Genomic DNA, 25,324 nt, shown 5'->3' on the forward strand with positions numbered 1-25,324 from the left:
AACTGCTGAGAGGCAGACGCAGGGGGAAAGAAAGGGAGCCAGAGTCTGGGCTATGCGTGAGCCCTAGTTCATAGCCACTTTTATACCTCCACAGCATTCCAAGACTACCTACCCTCAGGAAGTCTCCCGAACACCACTATGTGATGTCCATCTCCCCTCTCTTTTCTCATTGCCATGGCGACCAGGAACCATGGTTTCTACTGTATCTCACACTACAGCCAACAGCCTACTGTTGTATCAACACCTCCATCTCTGTTGGCACCACTGTCACTAACAATCTCAATATCTCCATAGTTTACCAACAACAACAATGTGGCTACACCATCACAACTGCCATTGCATCGGGACCACCACCTCATCTCCTTTAGCAATGCCACATTTACTGTTACCACCATGTAATGGTCAATATCACCACCACCACTGCAATCAATGACACTGCACTTGTGATTTCTACCATAGTTACCTGTTCCCATCTGCCACATAGTCACCACCACTCTCCTCTGTGTGAATGTCACATCAAGGTCACCATCATCACTATGCCTCACTCCTGCCCCCAACATATGAATGAGACGATCTTCCTCCATAAAGTTGGTCAGTCCAGTGTCAACCCTCTCATGGATACCATGCAAGAACCTAGGCTAGAGAGGTAGAAAGATGTCTCAGTGGTTAAGAGCACCGGATGCTCTTCTAAGGGTCCCGAGTTCAATTCCCGGCAACCTCATGGTGGCGCACAACCATCTGTAATGCCCTTTTCTGGTATGTACACGTAGACAGAGCACTAATATACATGAAATACATTAATCCAAGAGGAGGGGGGAGAACATAAACAAAAACATATTGAAAATTCGGATGAAGAACCAGGGGAGCAGAACCTGGTCTGGGAAGGCAGCAGCTAGGACTTGTGGCTCTTACTCCTGCTTCCTGAGACCCTACATCTTTACAGGAATCTCTTACCACGTACTATTGCACCACAATGCTCATAAGTGCTCTTTCCTAAACCCTCAGGGGCACAGCTACGGTGCGTATGACAGAAGCTGCTGATAAGGGCGTAAGTTGCCACGGACTTCCTGAAAACTAACAATATGGCAAATCCTCTGGAAAGTGCATTCTCAGAAACTGTATTTCTAAGAACCTACCCTGAGGAAATAATTAGATAAATGTGCAAAGATGATGTGTGGGTGTTATAATAGCAATAATTGGAAACAGTCTAAATGCATAGCAACAAAAGTTTAAAGAAACCATGTGGATTAATATGCAGCCATTAAAAGAGAAAACATACAGTGTTTTCTATAGTGCTGACTCTATAGTGTTAGCAAATAAAGGTACCTCTCCTGGGTAGAAGAGCTATTCCTAAAAATACATATGCACTCACAAAACATGGTTAAAATATTTTATCTTAATAACTGGCACTGAAATCTCTGCCTCAACAGGGAACTCTTCCGGGGAGTAATGATTCTTAGGTCAGTTGTTTATAGACATATGGCAGTATCAGACCTCTTGGCACAAGTCAAGGAGGGGCTTTGCTTTTTTTCCTGAGGAAGGTGGCAGACAAAGGTGACAGTATCAGAGAAGAGGAGAAACCAAGCTAGAGATGGATGTGAGAAAACAGGAAGGCTGGAGGAGTACAGGGAGGCTCCCAACCACTGGGGTACCTGCTCTTTCTTAAAAGATGATTGTGGCTGGGCACTCAAGAGGCAGAGCTCTGTGAGTTCAAAGCCATCCTGATCTAAAGAGCAAGCTCCATCAAGATCAGCCTGGGCTACACAGTGAGACCCTGTCTCAAAAAGAAAGAAGTTGATTGTGTAGCTGAGCCTGACTCTCTCTTCCTCCCACATCAGATTTTAGGACTGTCAGATGCTGGCTGTTTTCTTTCCTTCGTCTGAGATGGGGTAGAGCTGCCCTTCTCTGCCTGTAGCTGAGACTGAGCTTTAATGTCTGATTCTTCCACCTTCATCTCCTGAGTGCTACCTCAGGCTCTGGACTTCGTGGATGCTAGGCAGGCAACTCTACGAACTAAGAGGAACCCCAGCCCCAAGTTCCTGAACAAATGATTCTCCAATGGGAAACGAGGCACAAGTAGAGTTTCAGGTTTAATCCACCCTAAAGCTGACTCTTTCCAATGGAGAAAATTTGGAGTGATTTAGATATACTTTTTACACATATATTATTTTTATAAATTTATAATATTGATATATTAGTTTTACTTACTTGTGTTCTCTGTTTTTTCCTAAAATGAGCATAGCACAAGAAGTAAGATTCAGGGCCTACAAACTTGACCTCGATCACAATATCAGATTACATAATCCGGGTTACAAAGCATGTCTTCCCCTCCCCCACAGACCCTGAAGTCTGCTGCAGCTCTTACTTTGTTCCCCCCACCCAGAAGTAACCAGATAGGTGTCTCAGCACCCTGAAGCCTGATTTCTGGGAGGAATGTTCTAGAAAGACACAGGGAATGTCCCCACTCTGATACTTAATCATAGACCCAGCTACTGACCTCTCTTCTTGGTATGGCAGCCCCATGCCTCTCAGTATGAATGAGTTTAGGAACAAAGCCTCTTTGAGGTCTTAGCTACTCAGGACTTCCATATGTGAGTTCCCACCAGGGAATTGTAAGCTAACACTGAAATGGTTGGATTATCATCATAGAAACAAGGTGTGAAGGTCATAGTGATGGTCACTGGTGGGATATTGGGACCAGTCATCACCCCAGAACCTTCACTCTGGATTACCTTGAGATGTTCCCAAAAGGATGCAAGGAATAGGAAAGGACTATTCTTTATATAGGAGAGGACCGTTTGGCTCTCATCTCCTATCACATCCCCCATCCCACAAACCCCTGCCTGGTTCATTCACTTGATGCTCAATGGAATAATGTAGTCAGTAATGAATTTGTTTTGCATCCAGTTGGATAACACTGTTAGTTATGAATTTATAATTTGCAGAGGGATAAGCTTTTTTTCCTTCTAGGCGTCAGAGAAGCTGTTGCTTACAAACTCGTAATTCACCGCTGCAAATCCATCTGTAAATGACACTATTGCAAGCTAGAAAATCTCCCAGGCACAAGGACTACAGCCTCAGAATTAAATTGTGTGCTTGACAAGAACCTGCTGTTCCATGCGGTGGCTCCTGCCCTTCCTCTCAGAGTTCCTCTTCAGTCTCACACCTTCCCCCTCTCAATTCATCCACCGAAGCTTTTGCTCCCCAGCCGGCCAGCCTGGAGCCTCTGCTCTCCCCCTCTCAGCCGGAGGGTACAAATGACAGGTGGCAGGGCTCTCTGGAGAAGTGCAAAGTACAGTCAGGCTTGGCCAGCACCAGTGACGCAGACCTCAGGTATCACTTTGAACTCATTAGGCCTTTGTTTCCCCATAACTGCTAGGACGTGGGATCCCATGAGACCATTTCCTAGATACGCAACTATGGCTTGCATGACAAGTCTTCTTTTTGTGTTGAGACAGTCTTATGTAGCCCAAGTTAGCCTAAAACTGGCTATGTTGCACTTCTAACCCTCTGGCGTCTATCTCTTTGGTGCTGGAATTACTGGTGTGTACCCTCACGTTCGGTTTATGCTGTGCTGGAGATAGAACCCCCAGTTCCTCCCACACCAGAAAAGTACTCTGCCAACCGCGGTTCATCTCCAGCTCCCTCAAGGAGAGTGGCAGGGAGGGGTTCTCCTAGCCAGGTCAAACCCAACCACAGTGAGAAAGTGGCAAGAGCAAGTGACTGAAGGAGGGAAAGGCAGAACTGGGCAGAGGCAGAGACCATGTTGGCAGAGCCAGTCATCTTTGCTGCAATCATTTCTAGCCTCTGTGTTTTAATTTTTTTTTTAATTTATGTGCTTCTACCAGTGACAATATTCTTTTTTCTTTTTCTTTTTTCTCTTCTTCTTCTTTCTCCTCTTCCTTCTCCCCCCCCCCCCTTCCTCCTCTTCCTCCTTCCCCTCTTCTTCTTCTTTTAAGACAGGATTTCTCTGGGTAGCTCTGGCTGTCCTGGAACTTGCTCTGTAGACCAGGCTGACCTTCAACTCAGAAAGCCACCTGCCTCTGCCTCCCAAATGCTGGAATTAAAGGTGTGTGCCGCCACCACCCAGCTTGTTTGTTATTAGTATAATTCTTCCAAAGATTTACGGTGGAATGAAAGTTAAAAGGAGACATAATCCATAGTAGAGCTAAGGGATCCTATTATGCTTGATAGGAAATCAGATTTAGAAAATAAATTGATAGCCTCGTTATAACCATAAGTCAGTCAACACATACTCAGTCCTCCATCCCCATCCAATGTTGCCTGAACTCAAAAGTGGGAGCATGAGAGTGAATAAGACAGAATGGTCCTAACCTTATCCGGTTATGGCTTAGCAGAGAAGGAGCATCATTGAACAGCCAGGTACAATAAGGTGCAATTACTGTTAATAGAAACACATGTATATATGGTAAGAGAGGCACCAAAACTAAAGGTATTTGAAATGAAGCCTGCTATACGGATAAGCCGTGTGAGCTTTATCAGTCAGTATATGTCAGTTCAGGAAAAGCAGTGACCTTCATTACAATAACTGAACCAAAGGAAGCCGAGGAGAGTCAAGGCTGGAGATCTGGACTTATAAGGAGCCACATTGGTAGGATCTGCTATCACCAGGGAAGAGGCTGCTGATGTGGAAAGAATAAACTGAGGAGAGAAAGATTCAGAGCTGAGCCCTAAGCAACCCTAGAGTTCAAAGATGAGCAGGTAGAGAACCAATTAGCCGTGAGCCTTGAGCCAGCAGAAACCCAGCAGCCCAAGTGTCCTCCAACAGCAGTAAAGGAGATGGATGACATGGGCTGTGTGGCTGATTGTCCAAATGCAGCAAGATAAAAAGTCAGATGTGGGCTCAAATGTGCCCTGTAGGTGGAGTATGTAGGAGGTCAAGGTGACCTTAGCTTTGAAGGGTTTTCAGGCTAGTGATGGGAGGTTGAATGGGGATTGCAGAAGAAAGAGTGAGTATAGCAGGGGCAGAGATGCAGTGACTCCCAAAGAAGTCTGACTGTGCAGGAAGCTAAGAGCCTGGGGAGAGGCTCAGCTCTAAGATGGAAGAGCCTGGAGAGCAGGTTCAAATGCAGGTGGAAAAAGTGACAAAAGAGTAGAGACAGCAAATAAAGCAGGGGAAGAGGGCCCAGAGAGGAGCATGGGTGACAACTACCCAGCTCCCATGTGCTGCTGACAGACCGATGGGGTGATGTGTGTGGCTGTGTCCCACTCTCTCCCTGGATTGTCTGAACATCCCATTCTCAGAAGAGGAAGCTGAGGCACAGCAGCATGGCAGGGCTCAGCATGCAGGGCTCCCCTGGGATAGGAGCTGAGTTACAGGATAGGGAACAGAGAGGTTCCCCTGAGCTATGTTCCATGCTCCTGCCTTCAGGCTTTTTCCATCTTAGTTCATCTAAAAAACATATTGTTTAATAAAGATTTAAAACAAACAAATAGGTTAGCAATTCATTCAATATTCACAAAACACACCTTGAAACTGACAATAGAGTCAACTCAGATCAATCGAGCAATTTGTCTCTCAGATATATTAGACGACAAAGGTTGTCTCTAGATATTTATATCTAAACATATTAAAGCCAAACGTCAAAATGTTGTCATGCTTAACAGCAAGTTGTGGTGAAATACACAATGAAGAAAATGGAGAGCAGGGGCTTCCCAGCTCCTCAGGCCACATAGTTCAGCCAAACAGGAATCCAACCCATGACCATGAACTCGGAAGAAAAAGTCTTTCAGGAGCATCTGGGGCTTGGGTACAAACACCAAGAGGTTACTTGAAAAAGAAATTGGGATCACTACAGTTAACCTGGGTGTTTTGGAGAAAGTGGTTGAACTATTCACAAAAGCAGGCAGCAAAGCTGGGGTTGAACGCTTACTGGCAATGCCCCAGTGCCTACTAACTGCATGGATATGTGGCAACCATAATACCCAAGCCCTGTATTTCCCTCTCTAGGGCACAGTGGCTAAAACAAGACTCAAATATTGGCAATGACCTGGGCCTCCAGAGTAATGCTGGTCTACTTGATGAGCAAAGAACGAGTGGCTCACACCATAAATCCCAGCACCCAGGAGACAGAGGCAGGCAGATCTCTGTGAGGCTGAGGCTGGTCTGGTCTGTGTATCGAGTTCTAGACCAACCAGAGCTACATAGCACCCTGTCTTGAAAAAGAAGGAAGGAAGGAAGGATGGAAGGAAGGAAGGAAGGAAGGAAGGAAAGAAAGAAAGAGAGAGAGAGAGAGAAAGAAAGAAAGAAAGAAAGAAAGGAAGGAAGGAAGAGAGAAAGAGGGAGAGAGAGAAAAGAGAGAGAAAGAAAGAAAGACAGAAGGAAAGAAAGAAAGAGAGAGTGATAGGAAGAAAGAAAGAAAGAAAAGAAAAGAAAGAGAAAGAAAGGCTGAAAGAAAGAAAGAAAGGCAGAAGGAAAGAAAGAGAGAGAGAAAGAAAGAAAGAAAGAAAGAAGGAAAGAGAAAGAAAAGAGAGAGAAAGAAAGGCAGAAAGAAGGAAAGATAGAAAGGCAAAAGGAAAAAAGAAAGAAAGAGAGATAGAAAGAAAGAGAGAGAAAGAAAGGCAGAAGGAAAGAAAGAGAGTGAAAGAAAGGTAGAAAAAGAAAGAAAGAAAGAAAGGCAGAAGGAAAGAAAGAAAGAGAGAAAGGCAGAAAGAAGGAAAGAAAGGCAGAAGGAAAGAAAGAGAGAGAGAGAGAAAGAAAGAAAGATGGACAGAAGGAATGGAAGGGAAGGGAAGGAAGGAAAGAAGAGGGGGAGGGAAGAAAAAGGAAGGAAGAATGAAAAGGAAAAGGAAAAAGACATATCAGGTCACCAACATATACATAGAAACTGAATTTCTAGGTACTTTTTGTATAGTTTTTTATAAACCAGAAACTAAAGACAGATTTCCAGGAAATTTTTGGATTTTTTTTTTCTGACAAGGATTTGACTCAGAGCAACAGAATCTTCGATTAAAGACTTTGACCCACAGCCACAGAATGTTCAGTTGAAGACTGAACAGGAGACCTTGACTCAAGGGGCAAATTGTTCAATGTGTCAGCCAACTCTACTGGCCATTGGCTCTTAGCAGCTTAGTCTTGTGGAAAAAGTGGATTTGCCATGTCAGTGTATGACAAGCACTGTACTACGTTGGATGAGGGCTTATGGTAGCACAGAAGAGGGTCCTCACACACAGGAAGAAGGTTCCAGAAGGCTCTGGCAGATGACCTGAAGAAGAGGAGGGTAGTATTTCAGGCAGTGAACAGGGAGAGACTGCAAGTAGCTCCGTCCTCAGGAGCACAGAGCAAAGGGTGACAGAGGGCAACAAGACTGGAGTGCCAGGAAGCTCCTGAGGGCACGTGACTTTAATTCCAGCACACGGGAGGCAGAAGCAGGCAGATCTTGGTGAGTTCGTGGTCCTCATCTACATAGTAAGTTCCAGGCCAGTTGGGATGCATAATGAGATCTTGCCTTAAAAAAAAAATCAAATTTCTGAAAGGATGTTAATGCCACACTAAGGAGACGAACTTACCTTGTGTGAACAGGAAAGTCTGAGGTAATTGTAAATGGGCAGGCCAGAAAGATGACACCAAGAGGATGTAGCTCAGGGTACATTGCTGACCTAACATGCATGAAGCCCTGGGTCCAACCCACTGTATTGCAGAAACCAGGCATGGTGGCACACACCAATAATCCCAGGACTATGAAAGCAGAAGCAGAAGGAACACACATTTAAGGTCATCATTGGCTACATGGAGGGACCCAGGATAGCCTGGAATATATGAGACTCTCAGGAGAGGAAGGGAAGAACCAAAAGAAAAGTAACTATGAAAGAAAGCTAGCTGACTCCGACATGGGGATTGGCGCTCTTGCTAAGGAACAGGGTGGCTCCTCAAGGTAGGTCTGAAAGTGGGAAGATCCAGTAGGAGGTTCACACAGGGGCTGATGGACACAAGAGCTGCTCTGCCATCCACAAAGAGAAGAAAGCAGCCTTCAATGCCAAGGGGTAGAAGTAAGAAGACTGGGTGACACCATACATGTGAGGAATTGAAGACTGGAAACATCTTAAGTGTGTGGTGTTCATGGAGGGGCAGCCATTCCTGAGATGGTAGGAGAAAACCGGACACATCTGGGAGAAAGATAAAGAGTTCAGACTTGGGCACATTGGGTTGAAAGGAGCTGCAAGTCATTACCACGGCAGTGTCCAGTGGGCCGAGACAGCCTCATTGAGAGATTGCAAATGCAGTCGAAGTACAGGCTTGGTGGCATGTGCCTTTAATCCCAGCACTTGGGAGGCAGAAGCAGGAGGATTGCTGCAAGTTTGAGACCAAGCTGCTCTATATAGAGAGCTCTAGGACAGTCAGGGTTAAACAGAGAGTCCTTGTCTCTAAAGAAATAAGCGAAGAACAAAGAAGATAATGCAGTTAAGGGCTTAGGGGGCATGGATGGTCTAGCCCTCAGAAAGGCCAGTGTCATGAGAAGAGAACTCAGTGAGAATCGGAAGACCACTGACCTTTGGGCACTGTGGAAATAGCAGTCAGAGGGGCAAGATGGTAATCAGAAAAGCAGAACCATGCCCTTTCCACAGAATACAGGGTTCAGGGAGCAGAGTCGTCAGGCTCTGGAAGCACACCACCATCACCTGAGGTGAAGAAGAAAGGCACCTGCTGGCCCTGGCAAGAGCAGGTTCTGCTGGGTGGGCCTGATTCCAGTGACCCAGTGTTGCAGAGGAGTCCGAAGGGTTAAGGAGCAAGTGAGGGTGCAGAGCAAGGGCAGTGGGTGGGGACTCTGGGGAAGTTTGTCGGGGGGGGGGGGGGGATATTGTGAAGGGCAGACAAACGGTGGTACGAGTACCTTGGATATGGCTCTCCTGAGATGAGCCTCATTGTTGTCTAGCCAAAGAGCGCTAGGTGGGACCCTGTCAGTCTTAAGTGACTTTTTCTAAAGACTCAGGGGTGACTCGCTAGACCCTTTATTAGGAGACATTTTCCAGTAAGTTTGGTGTCATTCATTCATTCCAAGTATTGATTTCAGAAAAATTCCCCAGATCCCAATCCCAACACAACTAATATTTACCGAATGCCTAAGTGCTGTGCTGAGTATGATACACGGACCGTTTTACTTAGTTCTCAAGTCAGTTGCCAGGAACTACTGATAGAGAGGGTAACTGGGGCTCAGGAACTGCTACTTAAGTCATGTGGTCAGTGAAAGGTGGGCATTTGGAATGCCACCCACCTCCTTAGAGACAGGGTGTCTCACTGGCCTCGCAATCACCAATTAAATTAGGTTGGCTGCCCAATAAGTTTATGTCTACCACCCCAGCACTGGGATGACAAACACTAGCCACCATGCCTGGCTTTTAGGCCCTTATGCTTGTGTGACAAGCATTTTCAGACTGAGCAATCTCCCCATCCCCACTTTGCTCATTTTATAGACAAAGAAACTCACACAGCTAGCAAATGGGATACCTGGACTCAAACCCAAGGTGGCCTGACACAGTGCTTCCCTCCATGGCCATAGCCATCTGTTCCTAGCCCTTTGACATCAGGATCATTGGACAGTCCACTATGAGGAATGGATAATAGATATTTTGTAGGAGGGTAAGATGTTGCAGCTTGCAGGAATGAGAGAGACAGGAGGACCACAGTTGGAACATGATGCGGCCAGCATCCTCTCTGTACACCCCCCCCCCCTTTGCTTTGCTTGCCTTCCTACACAGGGTAGGAAAGATGCCCACACCATCCCACCTGCATCTAGAAAGGAAGAAGCCTCCTTCCTCCCATCACTAACACATCCATCCCATGGATGGAGTCTGACTGGTACTACCCCCCCCACCCCCAATCACTGTGACTGGAGGATGAGGTCCTATGGTTGATGGCATCTGAGTCACATGTCCACCTGATGGCAGTAGAGCAGGGATGGATGAAGGAGCTGGTCCTTTAACTGACAACCCACCATGACTATGTGACAACTGAGAGACATTTCCCAAAGGAAGAGGCTGTCAGAAGTGAAATGATGGAAATCAGGCAAGAGAGGCGAGAGTCACTTACTGTCACAGTCCACTACACTGGCCCCTGTGCGAGGTGGGAGGATGCACAGAGGCATCAGCACGTGGAGTTTACAGCCTCCAAGAGAAATAAGTTTATAGGCATGAAGACATTGATAAGAGCTGATAGCAGTGACCATCTGAGCACCTAGGGGCCCAGGCATTAACCTACAAAGTGGGTACTGCTGTCATCCCATTTTCTTCTGAGTCTGAGAGACAGTAAAAAAGTAGAAAATGCTCTCCCCCACACCTCCACCCCATGATAGCCAATTCAGAAAGACAAAAAAAAATGTTTATGGCTCCCTTATCCTCACTCAGAGAGGCTAAGTGACTTGCTCGAGGTCACACAGCTGGCACACAAATGAACATCATGGGGATGTTCATTTGGTTAAGGGCAAAAGAATGCTTCCTGTAGACGAAAGGATTAGGGAGGGCGACCAGGGAAGAGAAAAGTTGTTAGGGTGAACCAAAGCAGAGCCTGGAGGACACAACATTTGAGCATGGATCCAGGGAAGTGAGGGGTGTCAATCCCCAAAACTCAGAGAAGGGAGTCTGAATACACCCACATCTCTCTGTTCCCTCTGCGCCATGATAGACATTTTAAGATTTCCCGTCACAAACTCCTTCCCTGAGCCTGCTCTTCCCCAAGCAACCCTGGCCAGCCCAACCATGCTTCACAGCATTTGTACACTCGTGCCTCCCTCACCCTCTGTCCTGGGTGCCCTCCAGTGTAGTTCAGCTATAAACAGTTCCTAGGCATAGTTGGAGCCACACAAAGGACAGAAGAAATACCACCTCCCCTTTTCTAAGCATGGAGCTTCCTAATGAGCCCCAAGACCATTAGTGAGTATTAGCCTGAAACCTCACTGGGCCCCAATACTCTCAATTCAAGTGCATCGCCCCCACTGTATTCCAGAGGAGACAGTTCCAAGCTTAAGATGAGACCCTCATCTCGCTGTCTCCGGCTTAGTCCACGCTCGCTGCTGGCTGTCCCCAGCACCATAGCTTCTGCAGAAACAGGGCTGGGACTCTGACTTCCACGAAATGTACCTAGTGCCACAGAACTATAGACTCTAGGTAAAATGGCCCATGTGCATTTTACCACACATTTAAGCCAAGTGATGGGTAGGGTCTCTGGAGTCACATCCTCAGGTGAACCCCAGTCCAGGACACTAGACATCCTCTCAAAAGGCAGCAGAGGAGGAATTCCCCAGTAGTTGTAGAAGACCCTGTGAATATTACCTCTGAGAGGACACAGAGACCAAATGAAACTATTGATACCTTCACCGCCATCACTGTCCTGAATCCAGAACTCCTCAGGCCACCTTAAAATTCCATCTGGCTCCAAGTCTGCAGGCCTACCTACCTGTGTGTTTGGAAGCTCCACCTCCTGTCTACCCAGCTTTTGAAATGTCTTCCTCACCAGCCATTCAGTCCTAAATGCCCAACAATTTGGCTCTTGTCACTCCCATTCACCTACTTACACACAGAAAACTGTCCCTGCCAGTCACCATGGCTTCCTAAGTGTGAAGGCCAATGAGCACTCTGCTTTCCTTCTCTCTCGAGCAGCCTTTGACACCACTGAGGCAAGCCTCTCTAGGTCAGACCCACAACTCCACTCCCTGGGCTCTACTCCTACCTCTGTGAATGTTCCTTCCCCATCTCAGTCCTAGAGTCTTCTAGGCAGCCAGCCTGGTCCTGATGCTGCTAATGTTACTTCTGCATAGCTAACCTGCTTACTATCTTCTCCTCTCTGAGCATGAGCCAAAGCAAAGGTCGTAGCCCACCACTGTCAAGCCACAGACCTTCTATGAACAGGGGTCTATTTTCCTTCTGATTCTTTCAACCTGTCCCAGACTTCTGCCCTTCACCCCAGAAGGCTCAGATGCACACAACCATTTACTCAGCCCAACAAGCTATAAACCAGAAGCTCAAGTGTGCCTCCCCCTAGTTCTCAAAGTTCAGAGTCTCTCAGGAAGTCACCAAGTGATGTCACCAAGAGCACCCCTTCCTCCACATCCCTGTTGCTGGCCTCCCTCAGCTCAGTTAGGACTTCCTAATGGAGCACCTGGCTTGTGGCCTCCTCAAACCCACCATTGACTTTTGGGAGTTTAGTGGGGTCCCTTAGGAGGGCAGATAGGACCTGACTTCCTCCTCCTGCCCCCCAAATCTGCACAGGCCCCTTCTGCCAAAGGATAAATTCCAAGTGCTTTTTTTTTTTTTTTTTTTTTTTTGGTTTGGTTTGGTTTGTTTTCCAAAACAGGGTTTCTCTGTGTAACAGCCCTGACTCTGGCAGACCAGGCTGGTCTCGAGCTCACAGAGATCCACTTGTCTGCCTCCCAAGTGCTGCGATTAAAGGTGTACTCCACCACCACCAGGTCTAAATTCCAAGCTTCTGTCCACAGCCTCCTGTTTCCTGATCTGGTTTTTCTCTGTTCCACTTCATACAGTCTTCCCAGTGGCACCAACAGGGCCACTTAGACTGAAACTTGCCCTCCCCCACATTTGCTCCTGAGTGGTTCCTTCCCCCTATCTTCCTTCCCTCTAGGAAGCAGATTCCTCCCTTCCCCAGGGCAAGGTCACCGGTCACCGGGACTCCCACTGAATCTTCTGTTAAGATTCAGCTCAAGGGTTGAATTCCTGGGAAGAACTTGGGGGAGTGGGGGTGGCCTGTGCTTCCTCCTAGTTACCCCATACCTGCCAAGTTAGCAACGCTCCTAGAACTACATGCACCACCCTTCAGTTTACTCAAGAATGTCCTCATGGGGAAATTTCCTCGATATTTCCTCCTCAACAGGGCCTGAAAGAAAAGGAAGGAAGGAAGGAAGGAAGGAAGGAAGGAAGGAAGGAGGGAGGGAGGGAGGGAGGGAGGGAGGGAGAGAGAGAGAGAGAGAGAGAGAGAGAGAGAGAGAGAGAGAGAGAACAAAAATATGTTGAAAACTTAGGTGAAGAACTAGGGGAACAGAACCTTCAGAAACAGCCCAGCACCCACTCTGCCCTCCCTCTCGGCCAGAGCGTGGCACACAATAGGTGTTCAGTAAAGGTTGGCTGGATTCTATTTACTGAACTGACACAAGATTTGGGACAGTTTGAGGTATGATGGCAGAGGAGGGTAACAGCCAGAAGGGGAACCCCGGGACGCACCACCGTGAGGGGAGGAGGGTCAAGGGATTGTGTAAAAAGGAGGTGAAGGAACTTGGAGTCAAGTCTGGGCCTCTGTGCGCCCAGGGCAGCGGGCAGTGGCCGGGCTAGTTCTCCTCCAGGTCCGCTGGCGCCCAGTCCAACCCGCTCCCTAGGGTGGTGAGACCCCCCGGCTCGCGCGCTCGGTTCTGGGCGCTGGGAGGCGTGTGTGTCGCTTTAAAAGCTCCCTCCCGGCGCGCGGGGCCGGCCCCTTCACTGCCAGCGCCGAGGCGAGCGGAGCCGCGCGAGCCCGGCGGCCTTTGAGGGAGCCTGCGCCCGGCCGGGCGGCCAGTCCGGCGGGGCGCGGCGGCGCTCGGGGTAAGCGGGCCAGGCCCGCGGAGCCGGGTGGGCAGGGCAGGGCAGGGCAGGGCGAGGGCGAAGCAGCCGGGGAGAAAGGCCCGAGCAGCCCCGGTGCCTCGTTTGCCCCATCGGCAGCTACCCGGCGCCCCGGGCCGCGAGGCGCGGAGCCGTGAGCGAGCGCGCTGGAGGCGGTGGAGCCGAGCGGAGGCTGCGCGCCCGGTGTGCCTGGCCGGGCCCGGCGCGCCTCCTCCATCGCCTCCCTGGCGTCTCGCTCGCCCCCTTCTGCTTTCCTTTGCTTCCTCGGCTGAGCCCCGCCGTGCTGAGGCCCCCCCGACCTCGTGCACTCATCTCCGCTGTGCTCGACACCGGGTCCCCCTGGCCACGGCTGCTTCCCCTCCCCCGAGACGCGAAGGAATCCGGACTTTCCCCACCGTTGATGGAGCCGACTGCCGGGCTGGACTGAGCGGTTTCTGCGGCCGCTCCAGACGTCGCCCGGGCCGGAGCACGGACATTCTGGGTCCCGGCTGAGTACACCCCGGACACCTAGCAGTGCCAGCTCGGGAAGGGCAGAGCAAGGCAAAGGCAGGACAGACCCCGGAGGGGCTCAGACCTGCCCATCTAGAATGGACAGAGAGAATCGCGAACCCTGTGGAGCCCGGGGAATGCCGGGCGTGGGCTGAGGGGATCCCGGCGCCCTCCCCAGCCCTCCGACTTTGGCTTAGTCGCCTGGACCGGACCGGTGTCACCTCGGCTCGGGTCACCTGTGGCCTCGGGGCCTCCGAGCTCGCCGGACCCTCGCGACCGGGAGCCTGGCGAGCGTGGTGAGGAGATTTTTGGGGATTTTTTTTTTTTGCCCCCTTCCCCGGAGCGCGGAGGCCCCGCCCCCTCCCACCGCCCAGATGTCTCCGGTCACCGCTCGGAAGACCTTCCTGAGGCCAGGAGCCGAAGGGTCCAGAGAGAGAAGCCCGCCCTAGGGAGCCTTGGGGGCCCCCCAACCTCGTCTTGTGGCTCGGCCCCGACACTGCTTAGAGGAAAGGCCACTGCCCCCACCCTTGGTGAGTAGGGGAGTCCAGCTTCGGAGGGTTCGGAGGGAAGGCGGGGTTGGGGGAGAAAGGGTCCTCTGGGAAGGAGGGCACCCTGTGGGCATTGAAAGAAGGTTGGAGAGCTGGAGAGGCCCTGTGCTAAACCAGTCTGGCCAAGCTTGGTTGGTGGCTGGGGGCGGGGGGTGCACCACGGCTAGAGTGCTCCAGAGGAGGCTAAGGGCTCATTCCTCTAAAACAGGGGCTCCTCCACTCTTCTGTTGAAGAAGGGTGTTGAAAACTATCTGCCTCCACCACCCCTCCCCACTAAATAAATAAATAAATAAATAAATAAATAAATCTCCAGCTAGGAAGGAGGGTGCAGGCAGAGAGAAGAGGGAGGCAGCAGCAGCAGGCTGGTGCAGCAGCCTGGGAGGGCTGACGCCAGGCTCGCTCTTTCTGCAGGGGGCTGCCCTCCTCCAATCCAGTTCCCTCTCCAGTGCTGTTCACATCTGGAGCCCCCTCCACATCTGGAAGATCCTGATCACCGTCCCTGTGCTGGTTCAGCTGCATCTAGAGACCTCTGCCTTTGTAACTGCCTAGGAGTTGCGAGGGGATTGCTGCCTTCCCCCATCCCAAGGGCATCTCTTACCCTTAGTCCTTGCAGAATCATCCCCCTGCCTCCGCATCCAGATTCGGGCAAAGATCAGCTCTGTACACCATAGGCACTTCAAGTCCTGGAAGCTGTTCTTGGGCCCTAAGGCCCCTCCCCTTGCCCTCCTGTGTCCTCACCTTGACCCCCCTCCCACCCTGTCAGACTCTGTCTCCCTCTGGGTGCTCCATCCCCCACCCAGAGGCGAGTAGGTGGAGTGGCAGGCTGCAGGGGCTGGGTGAGGGCCGCCCAAGGCCAGGGTAGGCTGGGGGGCCGTTAAAATGTGGAGCTCTGCCCGGCCGAGGGGGGCTCCGTGGAGGCAGACGAAGCGTGTGCCCCGCTGGGGCGAGTATGGGCAGGCTTGCGGCCACGTGGTGAAGGATGAACATTCGGGGTGCCCCGGACCTCGGGCAGCCCAGTGACGACCCCAACAGTGGTGGAGAGAGAGAGCGGATTCGACAGCGCATGAAGATGGTCATCGGGCAACTTGAAGGCATCCTGAGAGAACTCAAAGAAGTGGCTAAGGAGCTGAGGGAGGTGAGTTAAGAGGCCAGCAGGGGCCACACAGACCCCCCTCACCCTGACTGGCTGGGCTCAGCAGTAAAGCATTTGCCTGTGTCTTGAGTGTGCAATGCTATGTGCACATGGCCTGTTTCCACTGAGCACCCATCCCCTTTCCATTCTCCTTACTTCAAATCTGGTTTGCTTAAAAATCCCTATCCCCAGAGCTGGTGATGGGGCCTTGGTGTGGCAGAGACCGAGCAGCTGTCAGTGGGCCCATCTCTATGGTTAGTACTCCGGGTGCTCAGTGAGGACTAAATCTGCCCTACTCTATTCTTAATGGGACACATTCTTCTGAAACCCAAGTTGTCTGTCCCTTGACCCCACTGTTTACCTCCTAGACTCTGAGCAAGGACTCTAGGAGAGTGTGGATGACTGTCTGGTCAATCCTCATTGCTTGAGGCCCAGCTCAAAAAGATTTATCAGCTCAAAAGATCAGATATTCCAAAAGCAGGAGGAGTTAAGACCAGCTGTAACCTCCCTGCCCTGGAGTTAAAAGGTGGCTGGGAGATTCTGGTAAGGATCAGAGGTCCTTCTCTGTACATACATTTAAAAAAAGATTAATTTTTTTTTAACGGAGCTGAGTCCCCACCCCCATCCCACCCCCTTGCAGGACATGCTTCTGGGTGGTTTTTTGCAAAGACCAAAAAGTCACGGAGAAAGCCTCTCTGTCTTTCTAAGCAGAACCTAGTTTAATTACTGCTTCCCACATTGCTGGAGTAATGAGGTACACATGTCTTCCACCCTGCCCCCTGGGTTGTGTTCAAGTCCAAAATGCATGACCAGCATTCTGAGCCGCTGGCCTGAATTCGCCCGCTGGGTGCCATTTCACCAGCCAGGTGGGCTTTAGGCAACTTTCAACTGCTTGTAACCAAGGCCCCTGCAGAGATAGTGGGAGAATGGATCATTCTGAGATATGGCTTCAAGCTCCCCCACCAGCTGTGTTTGGGGAAGGAGGCTGTAGGAAACTGAGGAGAGGGGCAAGCTTTGAGCCCTGTGGCTTTCCAGCATGGCCTGAATCCAAGCCAGGGCGAGGGGTTGTTTGAAGGGAGCTGTGAATTGGAGTCAGGCCTCTGAAGACAGGACTTCGAGGTGGTAGTGCTTCTGCCCATAGGCTGGGCTGCTGTGCTCTGGGCTCCATAATACAGTTTGGATGCCAAAGACCACAGCCCCTAAACAACCTTTCCTCTGATCTCATGAAGCCGAAGGATTAGGGTGTCCTCTCCTAGTCTGTCTTATTCTGGATGCTCTGCAGTTTTATCAGGGCCATGGGAACTATCAAAAGTCTCAATCTCAAGCAGGGACATGGAACCCAACAGGAGCCTATACTGTCTACAATCCCGAGGGGTCAGCCTCAGTACAACTCCCAATGGGGCATTTTCCAGACTGCTGCTTCTTCTTCCTCAGCGTAGTCATCCAGAACTTGGAGGGATCTCACAGGTAGTTCAGACAAGCCCTGTCCACTTACTATTGAAGAAACTGGGGCCCAGAGAGGAATAGGGGCTTGCCTAGAGCCATACAACCCATCCATAACAAACTTGAGCCTAGAACTCAAGATTCCCAATGCCTATTTGAAGCCTTGGCAGGCGGGCTACTGTGTAACCTCAGCATTATGACAGCTTCTAAGAGATGCCTGATGCTTGAGCCGTGGTGCCCAAGTGCCAGGGTTACTTGATGGAGCTTGTAGACACCTCCATCATCCCTTTCATACTTACTGATCCCCATGCTCCTCATCCCAGCACTCCAGGTGATAGTCTGTACACCCTGGAGGTCTGAGCCAGGACAGAGTGATGGGTCCCCTCCCCCACATCTGTAGGCCATGTGTCTCCCCCCAAGACTTTGGCAGGTTGCTATGGAAACCAGAGTCTACCCCGTATGCCACTGCCTGCCCGCTGCCAATGGTACCCAGCTGGGTGGGGGTTGAGCCTCTGAGCTCCCTAATCCCCCAGAAAGGGGATATGCACATAGGGTGCTGGGCAGAGAGGAAGGGAGACCCAAACAGAGGAGAGATGTCATAACCAACTTCCCATGGGCTGGAGGTTGTTGGGGACAGGAGTATCTATGGATCTCAGGTCCTGGTTTCAAACTTCTGCTGTAGCTCTAGGTCCTTCAGGAGAACATAAAGCTGATCTGAGCTCCATTCAGGCCCTTCATAGTGCTTCTCTATCAGGGCTGTGGTGAGACCATGGTAGGATGAACCATCCCCTATCTCCCCATCATATCCGATGTCATGGGCAGTACCTGCCAGCTCAGACCTAATACTTGAGTATGGAGACAAGTGTTGCAAACAGGGCTGGCAGGGGTACTGCACAGGAACCTTGTTGAAGGAGCCAGGCAGTGAGAAGTGGGCCCTGCGATTCTCTGTCCTCCGCTCACCGTCCTCCTGTCTGTACCTCCTCTTCCCTGCCAGTCACCGCTAGCCCTGGAAGACACCCACACACACATTCCTGAGTACAAAGCCTGAAACTGACCAGAAGATGAAAGCCTCCAAAGCCCTCTGCTCTAAGCCCATGAGCCTCCCTTTGCTCCTCTCCGAACAGAAGGCACTGACGCCTTGTCCCTGACAGGGATGCTGCAAATGATATCCAACATGGTGACATTGGAGACATAGCATGCAGGAGGAGGGCCAATACCCGCTCGCACTTACAGAGAATTTGAGTTTCCTCTGTCCACCCTCCCAATCCCCACCACAGCTCTGTCATCAGCTCCGTGGGTAGGGATGGGGGACTAAGGGATGTAGGGAATGCAAAAGCACTCTGAAAGCTGGAACTGAAGTGTCCAGGGTTGGGGCATGAACTACAGATATTAATTAGCCCTTGTTCTCCCTGGTTCCTTAATACTCCAGGATGCCAGGCCAATCCCAGCAGGTTCCATAAACTCCCCAGATTCCATGGATCTCCATTAGAGACAGACCATGCCAAGGGACAGAGAGCATAGGCCAGGCAGCCAGCGTTTGGTCCTCAGTGCTCCACCTCCTGAGCTGTATGAGCTTGGGAAAGTCACTTTGCTTCTCTGTGCTTCTGTCAGCCCATCTGTAAAAGGAAGATGCCAAACATTTCTATGCTCCCTTACATAAATCACGTAGAACAGTCACAAAGCCACGTCCTTCTTGTTTCATTTTCTGCTTTGCAGTGTTAGGTATCAAACCTAGGGCCCAGCCATACATGCTAAGCAGGTGCTCTCCCATAGTGCTAGGCCTCAGCTGCCCACAAGGTATCGTTTCTGAATGAGTCTAGCACTTCCATGCTCTTCCCTTGTTTCCCAGAGTCTTACATCAGCATTTTAGCCAAAAGCAGGCAGGTCAGGGCCAGGTCCTGGCGTTGGTAGGGGCCTCTAATGGGTCACCTGCAGTAGGCAGTTCAGCCCCCTACCCAGTGAGGACTGGAGAGAGACTGACATCTATAAAGTGGTTTTGCAGCATAGAGATGAGGGGCAGGGTTAGCAGGCATCTAGGGAAAGAGAGTGGTGGGAGCTGTGATACCAGGATCTGGAGGAGGGACGGGAAGCTGGTGGGAAGTGGAGCAAAGAAGGGCAGGGGTCTCGGGGTGGGGGGAGGGCAGGGCATCCCATAGGCCCTGTGCATCAGAGTGTGGAACTCCAAGTTTGCTGTCAGTGAGAAGCCCACACACTTTAATAATATATCTTGGTTATGTCCCTGCCTTGCTACTGTTCTGCCTGCTGCCCACAGACTCTGAACTCCCATGGCAGGGTGAAGGGGTCCTTATCCTTAACCCACCAGGTTCTGAGCTCACCTTGAACATGGACTCGATTCTTCCTGTTCCATGGGGGGTGGGGGTGGAGGTGGGAGTTTAAAAGCGATCCTTTATTAGCCACCTGTACCCCCACATCTCCCGTGAGTCTTGAGTAGGAAATAACGTAGGGGTGCTGTAATCTCTGTGTCCCAGGAGTCTCAGGAGAATGGGGTAGGCACAGCCCCTCCTCAGCCTGAGGTGGCAGTGGAGGATCCCACCGGCTTCGCATAGGAAACAGGCGCGTGGCAGCCTGTTTCACAGCTGTCCATCGGCCAGGTGCCATGTGTAAAGGTGACAGGGAAAGCCACAGGCCTTGCTAGTAAGAGATAAATAAATGTGGCCTACCAGGAAGCAGCTGGAGCAGGAGAAACTGGGGACCAAAGGGCTGCGCCAAAGTGGGTCAGCTTAGTACCCGCAGCTCAAGGAAACTCAGGTGGATTTTTTTCCTTATTATTTTGTCCGTGCTTTTCTTTCTTCCTTTTTCTCCTTTGCTTTCTCTTCCTCCGGACAGATTCACAGAGGCTCCCTAGCCAATTAGGCCAAATTGCAGGATGAGAGCCATGAATCATGGTCAGCTCAATCCCCATCTCCCCAATGCCACAGCCCCCCAGGAAGATAATAAACAATGTAATCACAGAATTAAAAAATAATCAGTGGTCATAAATAATGCAGGATCCCCAGTTATGTAACCGACTGCCCAGGGAGCCGGGAAGGAGGGAAGGAGTGGGACACTGGGTCTGCAATGCTGGGTCCCTCAGCACTGGCTCTTGAGCATCAAGGCATGTGCGCCCATGTGTGTACGCACGCACAGGCAAGCAGGAGTGCACATACATGTGCACGCACAAACACATGCACTCATGCCCCCTCCCTGCCTTCTTTCAGCTGTGTATGTAGAGTGGGCCAGCATCTGTACCAACCCAGGAGCCTCATGGTAGGTGAAACAGACAGACCCCACCTGTCTTTCTTAGGCTTCCTGTCTAGTAGGGAGGCAGCCGCCAACTGTATCACAACATAGATGTGTAACTGTGACCAATATCGCCCTCAGCTGGGGACCAGCAGGCTTCCTCCAGGAAGTGAGGATGATGGTGGGAGGGAGGGCACACCAGGTGAATCTAGTGGCAGCTGGAGCTCCAGCTCTGGGAGATGTGCAGAGAGATGAGGGGGAGGCCACTTGCTGGAGGGGAAAAGGGGTGGTGTTTGGAAAGCTCAGGAGGTTTTGGAAAAGGGAAAGGCTAGAGGCAGAGGGGTGATGTGGTCCTGATGCTGATCAGGAAAGCTCTAATGCAGAGCATGAACCAAGCACAAACAGGAAATTATTGGGGGGGGGGATTAAATAGGCAAGGCTGAGATCAAGACAGAGGTGAGAGGCACCCCTGGAACAGGGGCTGGGTTCTGTCTCGGCCCTCAGTTCTCCTGTCCCTCCACAGTGCTCCCTCTTGGCCCCTCTGGAACAGTTTAATCTTGTTAGTAAGATGCCAGACCCAGGACTCCCCTTCTGGCTTTACCTCAGCTCTTTCCACGCACTAGGCCTCAGTTTCCCTGTCAGCAAGCACAATAGCGCAGTTAACTCATCAGTGTCTCTCTTGTGCCCCAGCTTTGAGATTTTTCTGGTTCTTTCTCCCCCTCTTTCCTTCTGTGTATATAATTATTTCTCTGTACTCCAAGACAATCCCAAATTACATGTAGGCAAAATGATTATTAAATCTCAGAGAGAAATCACAGATTTCAAGACAGCCAGATCAGAGAGTCAGGTAGCACGGGCCTATTCCACACTTGCTCTCCATGTTGACCTGTGAAACGGTGTGCCAGGAAAGGATTAGCAGGTTTATGAGCTGATCTTGGCCTCCTCAGAAGATGGGTTCTGCGGGTACATGGCTTCCCTTTCTCACCCTCACTTCTGTCCATTAAGTAGTTGGGAAGCCAGATCTGCCTGTGAGCCTCGCAGCCATGGGCCTCAGGGACCTCTTGTAGTCATGTTCTGAATGGGCACACCCACGCTTCAGGCAAAATGGGCAGTACTGGCACATGGGCTATGGAAGACGCACTACCGTATCCTGGCATTCTGAACAGGCTCTGAAACATGCCCGTCATTGTGGCATCTCTTAGGTGAAACCCTGATTTCCGTCTGCTCCTGGTCCTGGCTGTGTGCTCATGTTCACTGGTGCATGGTGGATGCCTGTGTTTTACACTCTTCTGCATACTTTCCCAGGGGCATTAGCTTAAGTCCTCACAGCAGCTCTCAGGCAGGCAGAAGGAAGTTGAGACTTGATTAAGGTTGCTCATAAGTAGTGAAGTCAGGGCTGGAGTCCAGCTCTGGCTTCAGAGCCCAGGTACTAAAGGTTTTGGCTGCCCTAACACTGTCATTTCAAATATGTTTATATCTCTTCCGTGTTCATCTCCCTGAGCAAGGAGAGGGGTGTCAAAGCTAGAGAATACAATTTGAAAGTGGATTATCATCTTCCTTCAATTCCACCGCCAAGAGGGGGCAGACATGAGACCTAAAAACCGCCTCCCTGCTCACTCTCCCTCCAAACCCTGATGCAGAACCAAAAGAGGATGCTAATGCAGAAGGGAAGGGACCCAATGGAAAGGCTGCTAGAACAGGTGCCCAGCCAGGGCTTCCTCAGTGAAAGAAGTATGTCTGGGTTCCTGGGCTTCTAGGCTTCTGCTGGATATACCTGGGACACCCCTGCTATCCCTCAGGCCTGGGTCCTGATAGTGCTCATTCCTGCTGAGTCTGTGGGATTTCAGCCAAGCCATTCAACTCCAGCTTCCTCCTGGCACCCTCAGCCTTGGGCTGAAGCAGCTGCTGACAGCTCTCACTAATCAGAGTCCCATCTGAGCATGCGGCTGTCTGAATGGCAGAGCCACTCCTCAGACTGCCCCAGCACCCAGCCACCAGGCCAAAGAGACAGCACCTGGGAGCTTTATGATCTCAAGGCTGTAGAGCTAATGATTTGATCTGAGGTAGGAAATGACATCACTTTGATCTTGGGGCTCCTCCAAGACCTCCCTGTAAAGCTCTGCTGACATTGGTTAGACACTCAGTGGTAAATGACATTGAGTTCCAGCCAGCTTAGGTGACTTGCCCAAAGTCACCAGGGGGTCCTGATTCCTCCAGTTTGTAGCAGGCCTAAATATCTTCTCATACTGTGTCTTACAGATTCCTAGAGTCTTCCTTAAAGATTGAAAAACAGACCTGAAGAGGGGTAGGGACAGTCAGGTCACTTGTATCTAGAGCCCATCTCCCACTGGCCCAGGTGCTGCAGGTAGTGTCTTTGTTTTGTGCTTTATGCTGGGCCACTTCCCACCCACCCCTCACCAGGCCTGGAGCAGCATCTCGTGGTAGCAGTTCCCAGGAATGAGTTATGGGTTAGGACTTAACTTAGTTAACTTACTAACTGACCTCCCTGAACCCAGGCAGATAACGCCGCGAGATGCTAGAAGCTAGATGCAGTTCCTGATGGCTTACCACATGGCTTTGTCCCTGAGTCTCTGTGGCTCTGACACTTGTTCCCTCCACTGGTTTTCATTGTTTTATGTTTGAGTTCTGGCCTGGATCTCCTCCCTCCATCCTCATGCTCCTTACTCCCCCCTAGGCCTTTGCCTAATCTGTCTCCCTCTCTCACTGCAGACAACAGCAAAGGTGACTGTGTATCTGCAGGAGGGGCTGCCTGCTCAGAGACCAAGGGCTTCCCTTTGGGTGGGTGGGAGGTGGGCAGGCAGAGTAGGGTACAGTGGCCTCCACTGGTGAGCTGCCCCTTGAGTGGTTCTAACAATTGTCTCTGGGCCAGGGTGGATGTTCTCTTTATCACTTCCAAAGATTCCAGGCTTTCTTCTTTTCTCCAGCAAGCCTGGATTGATCTCCATTCATCAATGGACAAGGAAGGCAAGGAGGGAGGAGGTTGCAGAGCATGAGGGTACGAGAAAGGGAGGGTGACTCAGCCAGTGCCACACACCTGTTGGTCCAGTCCCCAGTGTTGGAAAGAGATCCCGGAATGAGTCATTAACTGGTGCCAGTGAGGGTTCCAAGATGCTGGGCGGGGTCTTGTTTTTATGACTGTCCCTTGTCTTTTGTCTCCACTGACTGTGTTATGGTCATGCAGCTAGGGGGTCCCCAGGGCATGGTTTTCAGGGCCTGCTGACCTCTTTTATTCGACCCCTTTTCCATCAGAATGAGCTTGAAACTCTGATCACTATACTATCCTCACCCCAGATAGCAGCTGTACTCAAGAGGAAATGATATATGGATAGACAGGGTGTCTGGTGAAAGGTGGTACGCCTCCCTCCAGGGGACTAAGGGGGTGGTCTGAACAAGTGGCCCATCCTTGTGCAATTTGGCCTTGTGTGTGTTTGAAACAGCCTCTTAGTAGTCTGTAACTCGCCAAGTAGGCTTGGCTGGCTGGCCAGCAAGCCCCAGGGATCCTCCTGCTTCCCCAAGGTAGGATTATAAGCATGCACTACCATGCCCAGCTTTTTTTTTTTTTTTAAGATGGGTTATAGAAGTCAAACTCAAGCACTTTACCAGCTGAACTGTATTCTCAGCCCCAATTTGGATTCTTAACAGTACAAACAAACTTGTGTGACTTCAGTTCAAGCAGTACCTTTCAGAGTCAATGGGCTAGGAGCTAGTGCTCTCTCTCTCTCTCTCTCTCTCTCTCTCTCTCTCTCTCTCTCTCTCTCTCTCACACACACACACACACACACACACACACACACACACACACACACACACACACCTAGGTAATTCTGAGTCCCACCTAGCCCCTCTCACCTCCTCTCCCTTCCCCGGCCAGGTGGTGAGTCAGATCGACAAGCTAACCTCTGACTTTGACTTTGAACTGGAGCCAGATGACTGGACCACGGCCACTGTGAGCAGCACCTCCAGCAGTGACAAGGCAGGTGTGGGCGGCCCCTTTGACCTGGGCCACCTGGACTTCATGACGGCTGATATCCTCTCAGACAGCTGGGAGTTCTGTTCTTTCCTGGATGTCTCCACCCCATCAGACTCGGTGGATGGCCCCGAGGCGCCACGGCCAGGCACAGGCCCTGACTACCAGCTCATGAATGGTGGTTTGCCCATCCCCAACGGGCCACGAGTGGAGACACCAGACTCCTCCAGTGAAGAGGCCTTCAGTGCTGGCCCTGCAAAGGGCCAGGTGCCCCAGCGGACTCCAGGGACGAGGGAGAGGGTACGGTTCAGTGACAAAGTGCTCTACCATGCTCTGTGCTGTGACGATGAAGAGGGGGATGGTGAGGAGGGAGAGGAGGAGGAGGAGGGGGACCTGGCCCCAGAGCTGCCCCGCGTGGAGCCACACACAGGCCCCCTCAAGCCCTCCCCAGCCCCCTACAAGACCAAGCGCTCTCCGTTGACCACCCGACGCTTGGGCCCCACGTTGGCCCCAGAACAGACCCGGAGGGTCACAAGGAACAGCAGCACTCAGACAGTATCAGACAAGAGCACGCAGACAGTGCTGCCCTATACGGCCACCAAACAGAAAGCTAAGGGCAAGAACTAGGGGCTTGGGGGGGGGGGCGGGGGATGCATAGAGGTATAAATATATATATATATTTAAACAAACACAGTCATAATAAAATTCATAAACACTTAAGGATCCGGGGCCCACAGGCCCCAAAGCCTTCAGAAAGCTCATCCTAAACAACCAGATGTCCAGAGTTTACCCTCCTCTCTGTATGGCAGGGTTCCCTGAAGGAAGCTGATCCTTCACCATGCCCACTACAACTCCCCAACACCATGGAAGTCTGTGATCGCTAACCTGGGCCATTTCCTCCAGGGAACCCAGCAGCTGGAGGCA

The 25,324-nt window shown here is 50.9% G+C and overlaps 1 protein-coding gene across 1 annotated transcript; it reads left to right on the top strand.

Moving 5' to 3' along the window:
* Positions 1-13,942: 13,942 nt before the first annotated feature.
* Insyn1 (inhibitory synaptic factor 1) lies at positions 13,943-25,120 on the top strand. The gene is made up of 3 exons (NM_176921.4): positions 13,943-14,579; positions 15,009-15,732; positions 24,305-25,120. The coding sequence occupies exons 2-3, from the start codon at positions 15,577-15,579 to the stop codon at positions 25,025-25,027; spliced, it is 879 nt and encodes a 292-aa protein (NP_795895.1). The 5' UTR covers positions 13,943-14,579; positions 15,009-15,576; the 3' UTR covers positions 25,028-25,120.
* Positions 25,121-25,324: the final 204 nt, after the last annotated feature.

This window comes from Mus musculus, chromosome 9 (genome assembly GCF_000001635.26).
Source record: "Mus musculus strain C57BL/6J chromosome 9, GRCm38.p6 C57BL/6J".
Classification (NCBI taxonomy): domain Eukaryota; kingdom Metazoa; phylum Chordata; class Mammalia; order Rodentia; family Muridae; genus Mus; species Mus musculus.